General features: G+C 43.9%; 1 protein-coding gene across 7 annotated transcripts in view; it reads left to right on the plus strand.

Moving 5' to 3' along the window:
- The window catches only part of PBX3 (PBX homeobox 3), a 291,273-nt gene that overhangs the window by 95,491 nt on the left and 176,205 nt on the right, over nt 1-19,577 (plus strand). Inside the window, exon 1 of one of the 7 annotated variants that reach the window (XM_067471836.1) lies at nt 6,357-6,455. The exons of the other annotated variants lie outside the window; for them this stretch is intronic. Coding sequence (XP_067327937.1) covers nt 6,449-6,455 — 7 coding nt within the window. The 5' untranslated portion in view covers nt 6,357-6,448. Of the gene's footprint in view, nt 1-6,356; nt 6,456-19,577 lie in introns of those variants that run through there. 7 annotated transcript variants of the gene reach the window in all.

Consider the following 19,577-nt stretch of genomic DNA (forward strand, 5'->3'; position numbering starts at 1 on the left):
TCATCCTTGTGGGAGGCTTCTCTCATGTCCTCGCATCAGGAGCTGGAGCTAATAGAGGGAGCTCATCCGCCTCTCCCCCGGATTCGAACCTGCGACCTGTCAGTCTTTAGTCCTGCCGGCACAGTGCTTTAACCCACTGCGCCACCGGGGGCTATATGACCATGGTCTAGAGGCATTCTCTCCTGACGTTTCGCCTGCATCTATGGCAAGCATCCTCAGAGGTAGTGAGGTCTGTTAGAACTAGGAAAAAGGGTTTATATATTTGTGGAATGACCAGGGTGGGACAAAGGACTCTTGTCTGCTGGAGCTAGGTGTGAATGTTTCAACTGACCACCTTGATTAGCATATAATGGCCTGACAGTGCCTGGCACAAACCTTTGTTGAGAGGTGATTAGATATCCTTGTTTGTTTCCTCTCTGTTGTTTTGCTGTTGTAATTTTAGAGTTTTTTTTAATACTGGTAGCCAGATTTTGTTCATTTTCATGGTTTCATCCTTTCTGTTGAAATTGTCCACATGCTTGTGGATTTCAATGGCTTCTCTGTGTAGTCTGACATGTTGGTTGTGAGAGTGGTGAATAGTGGTTGTTAAAGAGCACACTCTAAGGATTATTTTTGTGTTTGATTTATTAAAATATTCCCATCCATACCCAAGTAACGAAAGTGGAGGCATTACTTTTCAGTCAACCCTCGTATTTACGTTACGATTCATAACAGTAGTATGAAGTAGCAATGAAAATAATGTCATGCTTGGGGGGTCACCACAATATGAGGAACTGTATTAGCAGCATTAGGAAAGTTGGGAACCACTGGTCTAGGTCTTCCAGCAAACTAATTCAGAAAGGAGTTGTGCACTCCCTTGAACTTGACTCTGGCATCCATTCCTGTTGTCATTTCTCTGTTTGGATCCTCCGCTCTGCTCTAGGAAACCAGAATCCCCCAAAGGGCATGGACACCGGGTAGCCATCCAATTCTCGAGCCACCTTTGCAGCCCGCTCCCGCCTGGTAGGAGGCCGAGGTCCTCTTGACCTGCCAAGCTGTCACTTCCGAACATCTCCCCGCAAACGCGACTCGCAGCGTTGGGCCTGTTCCGCGTTCCCCACGGCCTCCGCTGGAGCTGTCCTGCGACTGTCCTAGCTAAATGGGAAAGTCACAGAAGAGTGGAGATGTGTGATGCGTGAAGGCCGCCCCCCTTTCCCTTGCAGCTGGCGCGCGCCGAGGGTCCCACAGAAATCTTTTCACAGATGGGGAACTCTTTGAGATAAACAGAGAGTTCTCCCCAGCCGAAGATTTTCTCCCACTCCTTCCCCACTTATTCATTCCAAAGTCTGCTTAACTGGCAGGCGTCGGCTCAGCAACTTCCTCGCAAGTCGGTGCTGACTTTTCTGCTGTGTATTTTCTTACCTTTGTCCCCTTCCTTGCTTTCTCCTGAGTTGTGGGAGCTATACCTGTCAGTGGAAGTGGGAGCTTGTCTGTGTAAGTGGGCACTCCAGCCACACTCACACATACATATTTTCACTTTTATTATGTACTAGCCGTTCCCTGCCACACGTTGCTGTGTCCCACATGGGGGTTCTGTTTGGGAGGTTTGGCCCAATTCTATGGGGGTTCTGTTTGGGAGGTTTGGCCCAATTCTATCGTTGCTGGGGTTCAGAAAGCTCTGTGAGTGTAGGTGAACTATAAATCCCATCAACGACAACTCCCAAATGTCAAGATTCTATTTTCCCCAAACTCCACCAGTGTTAACATTTGGGCATATTCGTATAGAGTTTGGTCCAGATCCATCATTGTTTGAGTCCACTGTGATCTCTGGATGTAGGTGAACTACAACTCCAAAACCAAAGGACACTGCCCACCAAACCCTTCCAGTATTTTCTGTTGGTCATGGGAGAACTGTGTGCCAAGTTTGGTTCAATTCCATCGTTGGTGGAGATCGGAGTGATCTTTGATTGTAGGTGAACTATAAATCCCAGCAACTTCAAATCCCAAATGTCAAGGTCTATTTTCCCCAAACTCCACCAATGTTCACATTTGGGCATATTAAGTATTCGTGCCCAGTTTGGTCCAGATCCAACATAGCTTGAGTCCACAGTGCTCTCTGGATGTAGATGAACTAGAACTCCAAAACTCAAGGTCAACTCCCACCAAACCCTTCCTCTATTTTCTGTTAGTCATGGGAGTTCTGTGTGTCAAGTCTGGTTCAATTCCATCATTGGTGAAGTTCAGAATGCTCTTTGATATTAGGTGAACTATAAATCCCAGCAACTACAACTCCCAAATGACACAGTTAACCCCCCGCAACAGCACCAGTATTCAAATATACGTATTGGGTATTTGTGCCAAATTTGGTCCAGTGAATGAAAATCCATCCTGCATATACGATATTGACATGACGATCCATAACAGTAGCAAAATTACAGTTGTGAAGTACCAATGAAAATAATGCTATGGTTGGGGGTCACCACAAATGAGGAACTGTATGAAAGCGGAGAAACACTCTTGTACAGTATTGGTTTTGCGCCTCTCTCCAAAGGTTTACTATACTACGCTACTCAATTACTATAATGTTGATACAGTTTAACTATGGTTTATAGGTTTTTGTAGTTTTGTGCTGTAGAGTATGACCTGCCTGCCATAATTCATGGGACAAGTGGTATCATTTTAAGATCAATTAATTAATTAAAAAGTGAGGCATATAAATGAGAAGGGAGAGCATAAAGAAAGGTGTCTGCCTTTGTATCTACCTTTGAGAGAAGGAGAGAACAAGCTTTGAGTTTTGAGCATTCCTAGCTTTTCAGAACGTCTCCCCATCTCATCCTCCGATGCTGGGCCTCTCTTATTGAAACCAAACATCAGTAGCGGTGACAACTCCACTCAATTGCTGCCTGCTGCAGCTGCACCAGCCAGCGGAGAAACATTGGATCCACTTTGGCTATGACACTCAATTTTACTGTAAAACACATTCACGTTGACACAGCATCCGTTTTCGGATGCGCTGCATGCATACAAGCACTCTCCCTCCTCTTTTTTTCAGACGAATCGCCTGCCTCTTCCTCCTCGTCTCCTCTTGAATATTACATAGCAAGAGGTTTGCTCCCTCGAAATGCCTTTGAGCATGGCTTTTTGCAAGCCACAGCAGGGCTGCAATTTCAAACCCTCTCCTCTTGCAGCCTGGCCTTTGGATTGCACCATTTGGCTCGTTGGAATAGGATTTCCATCTCTCTGGTTGCTCCTTTTTATATTCTGGGACTTGGACAGATTTTCCTTTTTGCACCGACATGAAATAAATAACAGCGATAGGTACTATGTTTGAAGGCACAAACTCTGAGTCGCAGAGCTAGTTTTGTGGTGCAATGGATAATGCATGTACTATTTTTGTTGGCACACATACTCTTCATTACCCAACTTTAAATACTGAAAAATCAACCCCTTTTGGCGGGTGTTGCACCCCAGGTCTGGAAACATCTATGACCACAGCACCACATGTTGTATGTCGGCTTGCTCATCATCATGTTCATGAGGGGGATGATGTTCATTGTATTGTTGAAGGCTTTCATGGCCGGAATCACTGGGTTGTTGTAGGTTTTTTTGGGCTATATGGCCATGTTCTAAAGACATTTTCTCCTGACGTTTTGCCTGCATCTATGGCAAGTTGTAGTTGCTGGGATATATAGTTCACCTACAGTCAAAGAGCACTCCAAACTCCACCAACGATGGAATTGAACCCAATTTGACACACAGAATTCCCATGACCAACAGAAAATACTGGAAGGGTTTGATGGGAGTTGACTTTGAATTTTGGAGTTCTAGTTCATCTACATCCAGAGAGCACTGTGGACTCAAGCTATGTCGGATCTGGACCAAATCTGGCACAAATATTCAATATGCCCAAATGTGAACACTGGTGGAGTTTGGAGAAAACAGATCTTAACATTTGGGATTTGGAGTTACTGGGATTTATAGTTCACCTACAGTCAAAGAGCATTCTGAACTCCACCAACGATGGAATTGAACCCAATTTGGCACATAAAACTCCCATGACCAACAGAAAATACTGGAATCACCTCACTACCTCTGAGGATGCTTGCCATAGATGCAGGCAAAACGTCAGGAGAAAATGCCTTTAGAACATGGCCATATAGCCCGAAAAAAACCTACAACAACCCAATGATGTTCATGTTGGTGTTCATGATGGGAATGCAGATGGTGTTCCTGATTATGGGCTTGGGGATGAGGGTTTGCTCGGGCCTGAGTTAAGTTCAGAAGAGAGGCCTGAGCAAGGCCACATTCCTGGGAGAGACCTTTCACCACTTTTCTCACAACAACTGTCTGAAAATGATGCTGAGATTGATTTGCCAGGTGCAGGATTTAGTGAGGGAGGGAACAGTGAAACCTTGGACAGAAAGCAAAGTTTTACTAAACAGAGGCAGAACTTTCAGAGACTGAGGTGATCAGTTCATCCACAGCAAAAGAAAGATAACAAACTGTTATCTGGTGGGAAAGTCAAGAAAAATGCTTTCCTTTCAGTTTTGAATTCTGGAAAAGGTTTATAATGATTCATGGGGGACAATTGCCTCAGTTGAGGCAGCGTTGTTATTTTATCACAGACTTGCTCTCAAGTACTCTGAGTTTCATGTACCAAATTGTTGCCAATCCTAAATTTGGGATTTTCCTGCTGTTTTGTTTCATGGTATCAAGTGCCTTCTTTCATGGATTTCTATGTACTCCTGGATCTTGTTTCCTTTTAAAGCTCATGGACTATTTTGGATTTTTAAAACTGTTTTGCTATTGTTTACTGCTTTGTCTAAATATATTCTACAATAAAATGCTTGCTGATTTTACCAAGCTGATGTCGTGTTTTAAGTCAGAAGTGTTCCTGCTTTGGTTTACGAAACTATACAAGAGTCCAGAGTATGAGCAAACAGTTTATTGTAGAAACACATAAAATATATGAAAAAAAATCAGCAATAACAAAAGATTTATAATCCAGAAAAGGGTTATCAATAGGTGAGAACCAAACAGCAATCCAAATGTTTCATACAGTTCCAAAGGTAACACAGTCCAGGAATAGCCAAAAACCACAAGTACAGCATAGTCCACAAGCAAAAGGCATACTTAGTAAAACTTGAACAGGGATATAAAAACAAGAATATAGAAAACTTCCAGGATACTTAAATCCAAAACCATAGTCTGACTGGGAACAAGAATCAGGGAACTTAGGCCTAGCTTCTCACTTGAACGCTATGTTGCCTGAACTAACTCTTAGGTAAACAAACCCATCCCTTCTTTCCTTCTTTCCTTCTTTCCTTCTTTCCTTCCTACCTTCCTCCCTCTCTTCCTCCCTTCCTCCCTCCCTCCCTTCCTTCCTTCCTCCTTCCCTCCCCATCTTTTCTTTCTTACCTTCCTTCCTTCCTTTCTCCCTTCTCTTCCTCTCCCTCCCTTCCTTCCCTTTTCCCTTCTCTTCCACTCCCCCTCCTTTTCTCCCTTCCCTTCCCCTCCCTTCTCTTGCTTCTTTCCTTTCCCTCCCTCCCTCCCTCCCTCCGTCCCTCCCACCTTCCTTCCTTCCTTCCTTCCTTCCTTCCTTCTTTCTGTCTTCACTTCTCTTTCGTTCCTTCTTTCCTTGCCTTCCTTCCTTCCTTTTCTTCCCTTCCTTCCCTTCCTTTTCCTCCCTCCCCTCCCCTCCCCTTCCTCCTTTCCCTCCCTCCCTCCCTCCCTCCCTCCCTTCCTTTTGTCTTCCCTTCCCTTCCTTTCCTTCTTCCCTTCCTTTCATTTCCTTCTTCCCTGCCTCCCTTCCTTCTTTCCTTCCTTGCCTTCCCTTCCTTCCTTCTTCTCTTCCTTCCCTTTCGTCCTTCCTTCCCCTTCCCTCCTTCTGACCAACTTGCTGAGAAAAAGCCATGATAGGTTTGCCTTAGTGTCGCCATATGTTTCAAATGACTTGAAGGCATCCACCAGCAGCAGTGACAACAAATGTCTTCGCTGGGGGAATTATAGTTCTAGTTGTCTTCTTTGCCTCTTCTTGCACTCTGTTTCCTCTTTGTGAAAACCCCGCGCTTGCTTTGTATTAACATCCTGTTGACTTTGACGGTCACGCTTGTCCTTCGGATGGGTCTCCCCAGTCTTTCTCCTCCTTGAAGACGCAGAGCGGTGTCTCCGCAGCGTTTGGGGAGACGCGCGCAAGTTTCCCCCCTTTATGGTTATTTATTTATTAATAAAAGAGACGGAATGCCTTGGGGGAAACAAAAGACCTTAATGGATGCGGCTTGGTCTCCTTGACGACGCTCCCCAAAGAATTACATTAGGGGCGGCGGGAGAACTTTGGAAAAAATAAGTAATGGAATTCCGTCTCCGTGATGCTTTTAGTAGTCATTTCGGCCACGGTGCAGCGAGGTCATAAGCTGAGCTCGGTGAAGGGAGCCAGGACATGAAATGATGCTGAGAGAACGTCTGGGAGATGAGAGGTACAGAATTACAAGCGAAAGTGCAGGCCTGCTGAGGCAATTACAGCTTAATGGGGTCATTTGGAAGGCAATTGCCAGGGGTTAATGTAGTATGGAGAGATGAGGTGAGATTGAAGTGAAATTTGGGGCTGGGAATGTGTTAAGATGAAAGATCAGAGTGCAGCGGATTCTGCAAAGCAAGGGAGGGCGAAGAAAGAGGGGAGAGGGGGGAAAAGGAAAAAAAAGAAAGGTTCATAGCATGCAAAGACGAGGGGAGAGTAGGGAAATAATAGAATAAATAGTAAACCGTCCACTTCCTAAATAAGTAAACGAAACCAGGAAATGAGATGATAAATAGATAGATATTATACTTACTTACTTAGGTGATCCCTCGTTGTCTTGGTGTAGCGTCTTGGAGGTGGATATGTGATAAATAGATGGATAAATTGATAGATATTATACTTACTTACTTACTTAGACAATCCCTTGTTGTCCGAGTAAGATTGTCTTCCTGGCGGTGCATACATAGGTGATTCTGGAGCCCTATTCTTGACCCACATGTCCTTTCACAGTTATGACATTGGTTTCCAAGTGGAAGGCGGTCTCAGTCAAGGTTGCCTTGACACACCTTCCTCTGGGCACGTTTCTCTCTTCCGCTCTCAATTCGTGCTTCTTTGAATTCCACAGCACTGTTGGTCACAGCTGACCTCCAGCTAGAGCACTCAAGAGCCAGGATTTCCCATTTCTCAGTTCTATGCCACAGTTTTTAAGGTTGGCTTTAAGCCCATCTTTCAGTCTCTTTTCCTGCCCACTAACATTCCGGTTTCCATGGGTTGTTGTAGGTTTTTTGGGGCTATAGGTTCTGGACCAAGTTACCTATCCGATCGCATCTCCGCCTACGAACCCACTAGGACTTTGAGATCTTCCGGGGAAGCCCTGCTCTCGATCCCGCCTGCAACACAGGCACGGTCGGCGGGGACGAGAGACAGGGCCTTCTCGGTGGTGGCCCCTCGGCTGTGGAACGCCCTTCCCACGGACATTAGATCGGCTCCCTCACTAATGGTATTTCGGAGAAAAGTGAAAACCTGGTTATTTGAACAGGTGTTTGAATAGGCGTTTGAATAGGCAGTGCAATGAATTATAGGAAACGGAACAGCGGATGACGAGTTTGGATCATGATTCTAGTTACGAGACGCCAATGAGTGTTTATTGATGTTAATTGCTTAGTCTGCTATTGTGTTGATTGTTTTTAAATACCTTGTTTGATGTTAGCTTTGAATTGTTGCTACTACTGTTGTTAACCGCTGTGAGTCGCCTAAGGGCTGAGAATAGCGGTATACAAATGAAGTAAATAAATAAATAAATAATACATGGCCATGGTCTAGAGGCATTCTCTCCTGACGTTTCACCTGCATCTATGGCAAGCATCCTCAGAGGTAGTGAGGTCTGTTGGAACTAGGAAAAGGGTTTATATGTCTGTGGAATGACCAGGGTGGGACACAGGACTCTTGTCTGCTGGAGCTAGCCTTCGACAATACATTCCGGTTACCATTCTTGAGTTGGGAGTAGAGCAGCTGCTTCGGCAGACAGTGATTTTTGGGCATTCGGACAACATGGCCTTCAGTCCAGTGGATTTGATGACGTAGGAGCAACGCTTCAGTGCTGGTGGTCTTTGCTTCTTCCACCATGCCTGTTTTCCCAAGGGATTTGCAGAATTATTCAGTGGCAACACTGATGGAATTGCTTCAGGAGTTGAGTGTGATGTCTGTAGACAGTCCACATTTCGCAGGCACATAGCAGGGTTGGGAGGACAATATACAACCACCTTGGTCTCCCTATGGATGTCCCGATCCTCAAACTCTCTCTGCTCCATTTGGAAAAATGCTGCACTTGCAGAGCTCAGGCGGTGTTGTATTTCAGTGTCAATGTTGACTTTTTTAGAGATTTGCAGGATTTTTCTGAGGCAACGCTGATGGAATCGCTCCAGGAGTTGAGTGTGATGTCTGTAGACAGTCCATGTTTCACAGGCGTAGAGCAGGGTTGGGAGGACAACAGCTTTATAAACAAGCACCTTGGTCTCCCTATGGATGTCCCGATCCTCAAACTCTCTCTGCTTCATTTGGAAAAATGTTGCACACGCAGTGCTCAGGTGGCATTGTATTTCAATCTCAATGTTGACTTTTGTGGAGAGGTGGCTGTCAAGGGAGCAGAAATGGTACATGTTTTCTAACGTTACACCATTAAACTATATTTCTGGCATTGCAGACACATTGACTGGTGATTGCTGGATCTTCAAACTCTCTCTGCTTCATTTGGAAAAATGCTGCACTTGCAAAGCTCAGGTGGCATTGTATTTCAGTCTCAATGTTGACTTTTGTGGAGAGGTGGCTGCCCAGGGAGCAGAAATGCAGAGGGATTGGATGGTGACTGTTGTAAGAGCACTCTTCTCAATGTCCGGTGAGAGGCTGAGCTTCTCGTATGCTTCTGCAAAGGTGTTTAGAGTGGCTTGTAGGTCTTCTTCTGAATGCGCACAGACTATGTTATCATCAGCATATTGGAGTTCTATAACAGATGCTGTTGTGATCTCGGTTTTGTAGAGGGATTGGCTGTTGACTGTTGGAAGAGCACTTTTCTCAATGTCTGGTGAGAGGCCGGGCTTCTCGTTTGCTTCTGCAAAGGTGTTTAGAGTGGCTTGTAGGTCTTCTGAATGCGCACAGCCTATGTTATCATCAGCATATTGGAGTTCTATAACACATGCTGTTGTAATCTCGGTTTTGTAGAGGGTTTGGCTGTTGACTGTTGGAAGAGCACTTTTCTCAATGTCCGGTGAGAGGCCAAGCTTCTCGTATGCTTCTGCAAAGGTGTTTAGAGTGGCTTGTAGGTCTTCTTCTGAATGTGCACAGACTATGTTATCATCAGCATATTGGAGTTCTATAACAGATGCTGTTGTGATCTCGGTTTTGTAGAGGGATTGGCTGTTGACTGTTGGAAGAGCACTTTTCTCAATGTCTGGTGAGAGGCCGGGCTTCTCGTATGCTTCTGCAAAGGTGTTTAGAAAGACTTGTAGGTCTTCTTCTGATAGATGTGTGGCTTCCCCATTATTGTCCTTTCTCAGTGCAGTCTTTTGATAAGCCTTAAGCGCCCACGTGTGCAAATGCGCATACTTCTTTTTCATGAAGTAGCGATGTTTATTTTGCAAGAACGCACTATTTGGGAGCTTTTAAAAAAAGGAAGAAAAGCACCACGCAGGCCCACACGGGCATATTTTGATGTCTTTCCGGCGGATTCGTCACATTATCTTTTCAGGCATTAAAATAATAACTTCCAAAGGTGTCAAAATATTGCGGGAACGTGCGGTCGCATTCACGGCGTGCGGGTATTTTGGTGCACTTCAGTATTTCTGATGTTTTGAATTAAAAACGTCAAAGCGTGACGGCGGAGTGTAAGCCATCTTCCTCCTCCCTTCTTCGAAATGAGCTCGAATGCTTTGGCCAATAATGCAGTGGAGTGGTTTTTTTCATATTATTTTTTTCCTCCTTGGCTGAAGGAGGGAAGTTCATAAGAATTCAAAGGACAAAAGAGATCATTATGCCTTGTTACCTCGGCTAGTTCATTACCTTAATTGCCGAGAGAGAGCCGTAATCCAGCCTTAGAAGAAAACTCTAGGGCTTTAAGGAGATCAGCACCGGCAACCTTATGGCACAGAAAATGGAAACCCTTCCCTGTTAACCAGGGCTGCTCTTGAAGCTCAAAACCCTGATCAAAGCCTGAACTTTTCTTAAGGTCGGCCATGTGAAAATCCCCCTAGAGCTGTACCGGGCGCTGAACCGTAATGAAGTCGAGTAGGTTGAGCACCGCTTCTATTTGAACGGGTGACCGTCCTGGATCACTGGCTAGCGAGAGCATATTATCATCCTCGCAGGTGAAATTTTAACATAGTTAATGTGGTGCCGGGGATAACGGTTTCTCAATGGAGATCTGTAGATGGCGCAGTCGGAAGGGGAAAGTCCCGTCATGCAGTGGGATGGTCATATCTGTGCATGTGCATGTATGTTGTGTGTAGGAGGGTGGTAAAGGTAAAGGTTGTCCCCTGATGTTAAGTCCAGTCGTGTCCGACTCTGGGGGTTGGTTCTCATCTCCACCGGGACTGTGGCGCAGCTGGCTAGGAGTCAGCTGTATTAAGATCACTACTGACCAAAAAGGTAATGAGTTCGAAGCTAGCCCGGGTCGGAGTGAGCTTCTGACCAATTTGTGTAGTTTTCTGCCAGTCTTTGCAGCATGAAAGACAGTTGCATCTGTCAAGTAGGAAATTTAGGTACCACTTATTTGGGGAGGCTAATTTACGACGCCATAAAAATCTCCAGTAAGTATGCAAAGAATGAGGAAGTACTTCATCAGTGTCACAAACGGACGGTGAAGCGACAGCTCCCCTGGTGGCCAGGAGCTGGAATGTTAAATAGCCTCTGAGTGTCTGTCTATATATGTTGTGTGTCTATGGCATTGAATGTTTGCCATGTATATTTATAATATTATAATGTAATGCAATATAATACAAATAATAACATGATATTATAATTATAGATTTATATTACATGTAATATTATTAATATTACAATATAATTGGTATAGTACAATATAGCAATATTTAAAACTGATATTGTACTATGCTAATAATATAATATATTGTATGTATATATACCTTGTAAGCCTCTCTGAGTCCCCTTCAGGGTGAGAAGGGTGGCATATAAATGTCGCAAATAAATAAATAAATAAATAAATGTATATGTACATTGTAATCCGCCCTGAGTCCCTTGCGGGGTGAGAAGGGATGAATATAAATACTGTAAATAAATAAATAAATAAAATTTTGTTACTATAAAAAAACTAATGAAATTTTGTTCCTATTTCGTTACAGTAATTGAACATGCGCATTAATGCAATAATTACTACCATTGGGGAAACTTCAGGGGCTTCTATATCCTTCATTATTCAAACTATTGGGGTGAAACGTGCTACTATCGTAGAACACATTCACCACTGTTAGCCTACCAAATTTTAGAATGTTTCACTTACCTGTGGATTTTTGGGGAATTTTCAAAGTTTTTATAAACAACATCAAGCAAAAGAATACACAGTATAGCTTAGTGGCCAGAATACCCTCATGAAAAAGCTGGAATGTTAAATGACCCTCTATGTGTCTGTCTATATATGTTGTGTGTCTATGGCAGGGGTCCTCAAACTTTTTAAACAGAGGGCCAGGTCACAGTCCCTCAAACTGTTGGAGGGCCAGATTATAATTTGGAAAAAAAAGAATGAATTTCTGTGCACATAGCACGTGTCTTATTTGTAGTGCAAAAAAACACTTTAAAACAATACAATAATTAAAAATAAGAACAATTTTGGGTTGTTGTAGGTTTTTTTGGGCTATACCGCCATGGTCTAGAGGCATTCTCTCCTGACGTTTCGCCTGCACCAAGAAAATCCAACAATTTTAACAAATATAAACTTATTAGTATTTCAATGGGAACTGTGGGCCTGCTTTTGGCAGATGAGATAGGATTGTTGTTGTTGTGTGCTTTCAAGTCTTTACAAACCTAGATTGACCCTGAGTGAGGGCTGGGTAAATGACCTTGGAGGGCCGCATCCAGCCCCTGGGCCTATGGCGTTGAATATTTGCCATGTATATGTACATTATAATCCGCCCTGAGTCCCCAGCGGGGTGAGAAGGGCGGAATATAAATACTGTAAATAATAATAATAATAATAATAATAATAATAATAATAATAGAGTTGTTGTAGGTTTTTTCGGGCTAGATGGCCATGGTCTAGAGGCATTCTCTTCTGACGTTTTGCCTGCATCTATGGCAAGCATCCTCAGAGGTAGTGAGGTCTGTTGGAACTAGGATGAGGAAGGGTCGGCTCAATGACATTGTCCCATAGTGAAGCTGATACCATGGCGCTCCATGCAGTCATGCCAATGGCCACATGACCTTGGAGTTGTCAACGGACACTGGCTCTTGACTTAGAAATTATTATTATTGTTGTTGAACGCTTTCATGGCTGGAATCACTGGGTTGTTGTAGGTTTTTTCGGGCTATATGGCCATGGTCTAGAGGCATTCTCTCCTGACGTTTCGCCTGCATCTATGCCAAGCATCCTCAGAGGTAGTGAGGTCTGTTGGAACTAGGATAAAGGGTTTATATATCTGTGGAATGATCAGAGTGGGACAAAGGACTCTTGTCTGCTGGAGCTAGGTGTGAATGTTTCAACTGACCACCTTGATTGTTGAGAGGTGATTAGATGTCCTTGTTTGTTTCCTCTCTGTTGTTGTGCTGTTGTAATTTTAGAGTTTTTGTTTTTTTTTAGTACTGGTAGCCAGATTTTGTTCGTTTTCATGGTTTCCTCCTTTCTGTCGAAATTGTCCACATGCTTGTGTATTTCAATGGCTTCTCTGTGTGACATGGTGATTGTGAGAGTGGTCCAGCATTTCTGTGGACATCTAATCCAAACAAGGACATCTAATCACCTCTCAACAAAAGTTTGCTCTAGGCACTGTATATGCTAATCAAGGTAGTCAGTTGAAACAGTCGTCAGACCTCACAACCTCTGAGGATGCCTGCCATAGATGCAGGCGAAACGTCAGGAGAGAATGCTTCTCGAACATAGCCATATAGCCCGAAAAACCTACAACAACCCAGTGATTCCAGCCATGAAAGCCTTCGACAATACATTTTTGTGAAATAGTTTTTCCTGTGCCGCTCTCTTCTCTTTCTCAAAACTTTCCCCTCCTTTCCCCTTCTCTTTTTTCATTTTATGTGGGCAGCAGCACCCCGTGTTTTGTCTTTTCTTTGTGAGCGAGGAGGAGATTTTTCTTCCTTTGTGAAAAGATTTCCTCACTCACTGTGCGTCTTGGCCTTCCTCCAAGGCGCAGAAGGGGAGAGCAAAGTCGGCGGGGCTTCCCATACCGAAACAACTTCGGGGACGGCGCCTTCGGGCCGTTCCTCCATAAATACTGGAAATCATTCAGCAAGAGTTCTGGAATAAGGAAAATAAATCAGGTTAATTGTAACCACATTGGGAGAAAATCCTTTAGTGGACTTTTTTCTCCATTTTTTTTCCTTGGAGCTATTAATTTTTTCAAGGTGTTCTCCCCTCCCTTTGCACACTAATACACACAATTACTCTCTGTTTTGTGGCGTGCTTTCCGATTGTGTCTTCCGTTGACCCGTTTGCCTATTTTCTTCATTCGAGGAGGGAGGGGAAAGTGCATTTTAATTAAAAATATAAGATAGTACTGTAAAAAGAAACTGTACGAATGACCTTTTGGAGAAAGCCTGCTTGGGTTGCATTCATTTTACAACCATCGCAGCAACTCTTTACTGTTGTAAGGTAGAGAAAAATCAATGATGCAATCTTTTTCCTTTTGCCTCGTGCAATCCGTAATTGAAATGGAAAATCAAATGAACGGCTAACAGATAATTGTTTTATCAATATTCCTTGCCTGCCCTACAAGGGTCAGCCCGGAATGATCATGAGGCACGGATATGATGAGGACAAAATGTGAAATTGAACAGCGAGGAGGCAATAAATCAGTCTTGACAAGAAAGAGTGACCAGCATGTAGCCCGTGAAGGCAGCTTTGGGGACACTTTTGTGTGTGTGTCTCAGGTGTCTGCGCTGATTTGAAAATGTGAGAATATAATATTTGAAGCTCTACCCCTGGGTAAAGGCACGAGAGCGGCGCGAAGGCAGAGGCGGCGACATCAAACGAGCCCAACGCCGGGACTGGAGGATGGGGGAAGGAGGAGAGAAACCACACCGTGGAAATGATGGAATATCTTGAGCTTGTAATAACCAAACCTTCCTCGTATCCTCTTGGAAGAAAGATAGAGAGAAGAGAGAAGGGTTAGAGTCAGGAACATTGCCCTGTTTGTTGCTGATGTGACTCTTTAAGACGTTTCGTATAGCGAGTCTAAACCAAACCTGTCTCTGGGATTTCTGGCCAAGATTTGTTTAGAGGAGTTTGCCATTGTCTTTCTCTGAGGCAGAGAGGGTGTGAAATGTCCATGGTCACCAAGGGGCTTCTATCACCATGTAGATCAGAGATTCCCAACCATTTTTCGCAAGGGACCACTTTGACCTTGGACCACTTGACCAGGAACCAGTGGGACCAGGGACCACTAGACCAGGAACAACTTGACCAGGGGCCACTTTGACCTTGGACCACTTGACCAGGAACCAATTGTACCAAGGACCACTTTGACAAGGGACCACTTGAACCAGGGACCACTTGGACCAGGAACCACTCATACCAGGAACTACTTGGAGCAGGGACTACTTTGATCAAGGACCACTTGACCAGGGACCACTTGGACCAGGGACCACTTTGACCAGGGACCACTTTGACCAGGGACCACTTGGATCAGGGACCACTTGATCATGGACCATTTGGATCAGGGACCACTTGACCAGGAACAAATTTAATCAGGGACCACTTGGACCAGGGACCACTTGACCAGGGAAACCTGTCTCTGGGATTTCTGGCCAAGATTTGTTTAGAGGAGTTTGCCATTCTCTTTCTCTGAGGCTGAGAGGGTGTGCAATGTCCATGGTCACCAAGGGGTTTCTATCACCATATAGATCAGAGATTCCCAACCATTTTTCGCGAGGGACCACTTTGACCAGGAACAACTTGACCAGGGGCCACTTTGACCTTGGACCACTTGACCAGGAACCACTTGTACCAGGGACCACTTTGACAAGGGACCACTTGGATCAGGGACCACTTGAACCAGGGACTACTTTGATCAGGGACCACTTGGACCAGGAACCACTCAGACCAGGAACTACTTGGACCAGGGACTACTTTGATCAAGGACCACTTGACCAGGGACCACTTTGACTAGGGACCACTTGGATCAGGGAGCACTTGATCATGGACCATTTGGACCAGGGACCACTTTGTCCAGGAACCACTCTCCAACATTAGTACCAAAAAGGTTCCAAATCAGTTTTTTGGTCAACTTTAAATTCAGTTTGGTTATTTAGGGTACTAATTCAGAAAATTGCATTGGATAGACCACATCAGCTCTAGTTTCTGATCTGGAACATATGCCACCCAGTAGTCGCCATGTGCTCACCCACAGAAAACCATCTTTAATAACCACTGCTGATGTGGTAGTAGTAGTCAGCCTTTCACCTCCTGACACCCCCATTGCATTGGCACTATAAGAGGGTTTCTTGAGACCAGTCACTCTTGTTGCTGCATGATTTTGAGGCAATGCTGTTGTAATCATGAGGCCGCAGGCCATATTTTTGTCCTTGTGGACTATTGCTAGTCCAAGGACCACAGGTTGGGAACCACTGGACCAAATGCATTCCATGGACTCTGCCCATCCCTATTTTAATGTTTATTTCTTCCTAGTTTCCATTTAACCAATAAGCATCTGTTCTTAAATTGTGTTGTTAGAGTGGAAGAAGACTGTTCTGGCCTCCCTACATCATAAGATGCATTCTATTCTTATTTTACCTTTTTAAACACAAATAGCGTATTTTAAAAATAACCCAGTTGTGTAGAGCTCCTGCAAAGTGACAGTGTTCCTCTTTGATCCTGAAGGCTTGCGCAGAATGAAGTAACTCTGATCCCATTTGTCACTTGCTTTTGGAGAAGTGGGCTGCAATCTGGTTGCAAGTCTGCAGTGGCATATTTGTGGGCTTATCCAACGTTAACTATGCATGATTTTCATTTTGTCACAAAATTGTTGCTCCCCGCAAGCCTGGAAACAGCTATGACCAACACAGCACACAAGAGTCCAGAATATAAGCAAACAGTTTATTGTGAAATCATATTAAAAGTATATGAAAAAATAGGAGTAAAGAAAGAAGTTGCATAATCAAGAACGTTTAGCAATAAGTGATAACCAAGCAGGAATCGAAATATCTCATACAGATCCAAAGGTAACACAATCCAAAAATAGCCAAAAATCACAAGTACAGCATAAGTCCACAAGGAAAAGGCATACTTAGTAAAACTTGAGCAGGAATACAAAAACAAGAACATAGAAAACTCCCAGGATACTTAAATCCAAAACCATGGCTTGACTTGAAACAAGAATAAAAGAACTCAGGCCTAGCTTCTCACTCAAATGCTACATTGCCTGAACTAACCCATAGGTTAGTCGTCAAACTAAGGCCCGGGGGCCGAATATGACCCTCTAAGGTCATTTACCTGGCCCTCACTCAGGGTCAACTTAAGTCTGAAACTACTTGAAAGCACACAAGAACAGCAATCCTATCATCAGCCAAAAGCAGGCCTACACTTCCCATTGAATACTAACAAGTTTATATTTGTTCAAATTGTTCTTCATTTTAATTATTGTATTGTTTTTAAGTGTTTTTTTTGGACTACAAATAAGATATGTGCACTGTGCATAGGAAATCATTCATTTTTTTAAATTATAATCTGGCCCATGCTGCAGATACAACAACAACAACAACAACAATAATAACACATTATTAATTTTTTTAAAAAAATAATAATCTGGCCCTCCAACAGTTTGGGGGACTGTAACCTGGCCCTCTATTTAAAAAGTTTGAGGATCCTTGCCATAGGTAAACAATTTGCTATTTAATAGACACCCATGAAAGCATTCCATTTCCCATGAATTTTCTCCACAACTTTCCCACGCAATTGCTCTGACCTGTGATGCTTATTTTCTGCCCTGATTTGTAAACAAAGACTTTTTTTTGATCTCTGTAGCTCCAGCTCTTTTTCCCTGGGAGCTCTTTGCCTGACTCCTTATCTAATGTTGCAGTTTCTGGCTCCTCTGACTGATCTTGAAAGCCTGCCACTTTCCGAGTCAGGTTTCTCACAGAGAGAACCATCTTGAATCTTCATCACTACATACCTGGAAACCCCACTGTCCTCTCTAAATCATCAGTGAATCCATCAGCCTCAGACTGATCTACAACACTAATGAGGACTAACACAAAAGCGAAGTGAAGCTGTAACAGTTGACAATTGCCTGAGTCCCTTCCTCTTATCTCCTTCCCTCCCATTCCAGTTAATGATGTTTATATTGGGTTGTTGTAGGTTTTTTCGGGCTATATGGCCATGGTCTAGAGAACCACTCAGACCATGGCCATATAGAGGACCATGGACCTCTGGACCATGGCCATATAGCCCGAAAAAACCTACAACAACCCAGTGATTCCGGCCATGAAAGCCTTCGACAATACGATGTTTACATTACTTTTTCATTTTGAACTCAGTTGGCAGCAATTGAAGCAAGCTGAGAACAAAGCGGGAAAGTGGGAGAAGGAGAGAGAACCTGGAATATTTTCAAAGCAGGTGAGGATGCGAGATGGCAGAGGATTGATCAGGACTGTCCGTGCCAAATTTGAACACTTGAAGGTATGATTTCAGTAGTGAAGCCTGGATCTATCCAGATGGACAAAATGCTCTTCTTTCCACTCTCAGGTTCATTCTTCCCTTTCTCTGTCTGATTGTATCTTTATTGCAGAAGAGTGTTCATCAGGCGTTTGGCCCACTCCTCTCCTTGGGCCGTTCATAACAAATTGAGCCAGGCAAGTCATGGGTCTAGTACTCACGTGGCTCCTCTCCAAAGATCTGGTCCACATCCTCGGGCTGTACAAATGGAGAAAACGTCCATTACTGCTGGACGAGTAGGAGCCAAACTGATATCCACTGGGCTTTTCTTGACTGCAGCATCCAAGTCAGAGCTGATCTGAGTGATTTGGTCTGCAAAGTGTTGTGTAAATTGTTTATAATGGGCTGTCAAGTGGTCCACATTCACTTCTTGTAATAGCCCCTTGACCACTCAGGAAAGCTCTGCTAGCTGATGCTGTTCAGAGAGGAACAGTCTCTTTTAACACTGTGCCAGCAGGAAATTGTGCACACAATGCCATGCTGTAATGTTTGGAGCATCATGTAACATCAGGGTAGTGGAGCATACTTATTTGTTTATTTATTGTATCATGAGCAAATTGAGGATACAGTTATAATGTATTAAAAAAAGCACAAAGTCCAAAACTTGGTATTATACTAGATTTCCTTTGGCCAGAAGCTGGCCACTTGGAGTGCCTCTGGTGTCGCTGTGAGAAGGTCCTCCATTGTGTATGTGGCAGGGCTCAGGCTGCATTGTAGTAAGTGGTCTGTGGTTTGCTCTCCTCCGCATTCGCATGTTGCGGACTCCACTTTGAGGTTCCATTTCTTAAACTTGGCTCTGTATCTCGTGGTGCCAGAACACAATCAGTACCTTCCAAGTCGCCCCGTCTTCTGTATCCCCAGGGGGAAGTTTCTCATCCGATCTCAGCCAGCGATTAAGGTTCTGGGATTTAGCCTGCCACTTTTGGACTCTCGCTTGCTGAGGTGTTACTGCAAGTATCTCTGTAGATCTTAGGAAGCTATTTCTTGATTTAAAGCATTGGCATGCTGGCTGATATCCAAACAGAAGATGGGCTAGAGATGTCACTGCCTTGGTCCTTTCATTACGGGGTGTTACTTCCCGATGGATTTTAGGCGATGCAATACTGGCTAAACAGTATAATTTCTCCAGCGGAATAGGACGTAGACATCCTGTAATAATGCGGCATGTCTCATTAAGAGCCACGTCCACTGTTTTAATGTAGTGAGATATATTCCACATTGGGCATGCATATTAAGCAGCAAAGTAGCAAAGTGCAAGGGCAGATGTCTTCACTGTGTTTGTTTACAACCCCCAGGTTGTGCCAGTCAGGTTTCATATGATATTATTTCAAGCACCCACTTTTTGCTTGATAGTCAAGCAGTTGTTCTTGTAAGTCAGATCACAGTCCAAAGTAACTCCAAAGCATTTTGGTGTTCTTCATTGATCCAGTGGGATTCCTTCTCAGGTATTCCTCAGAGCTCGAGATGCTTGTCTCTTCTTAAGGTGAAAAGTACATGTCTGTGTTTTAAAGGGATTAAGAATCAACAGGTTTTCCCTGTAATAGGGAGTAAGAGCACCTAAAGCTTTGGAGAGCTTCTGTTCAACCATTTCAAAGCTCCCTGCTTGAGCGGTGATGGCATGATCGTCAGCATAGATGAAACTCTCCGTGTCCCTTCTGGCAGTGGCTAATCATTTGTGTACTTGTTGAACATTGG

Source organism: Anolis sagrei, chromosome 11 (genome assembly GCF_037176765.1).
Source record: "Anolis sagrei isolate rAnoSag1 chromosome 11, rAnoSag1.mat, whole genome shotgun sequence".
NCBI classification, from domain to species: Eukaryota; Metazoa; Chordata; class Lepidosauria; order Squamata; family Dactyloidae; genus Anolis; species Anolis sagrei.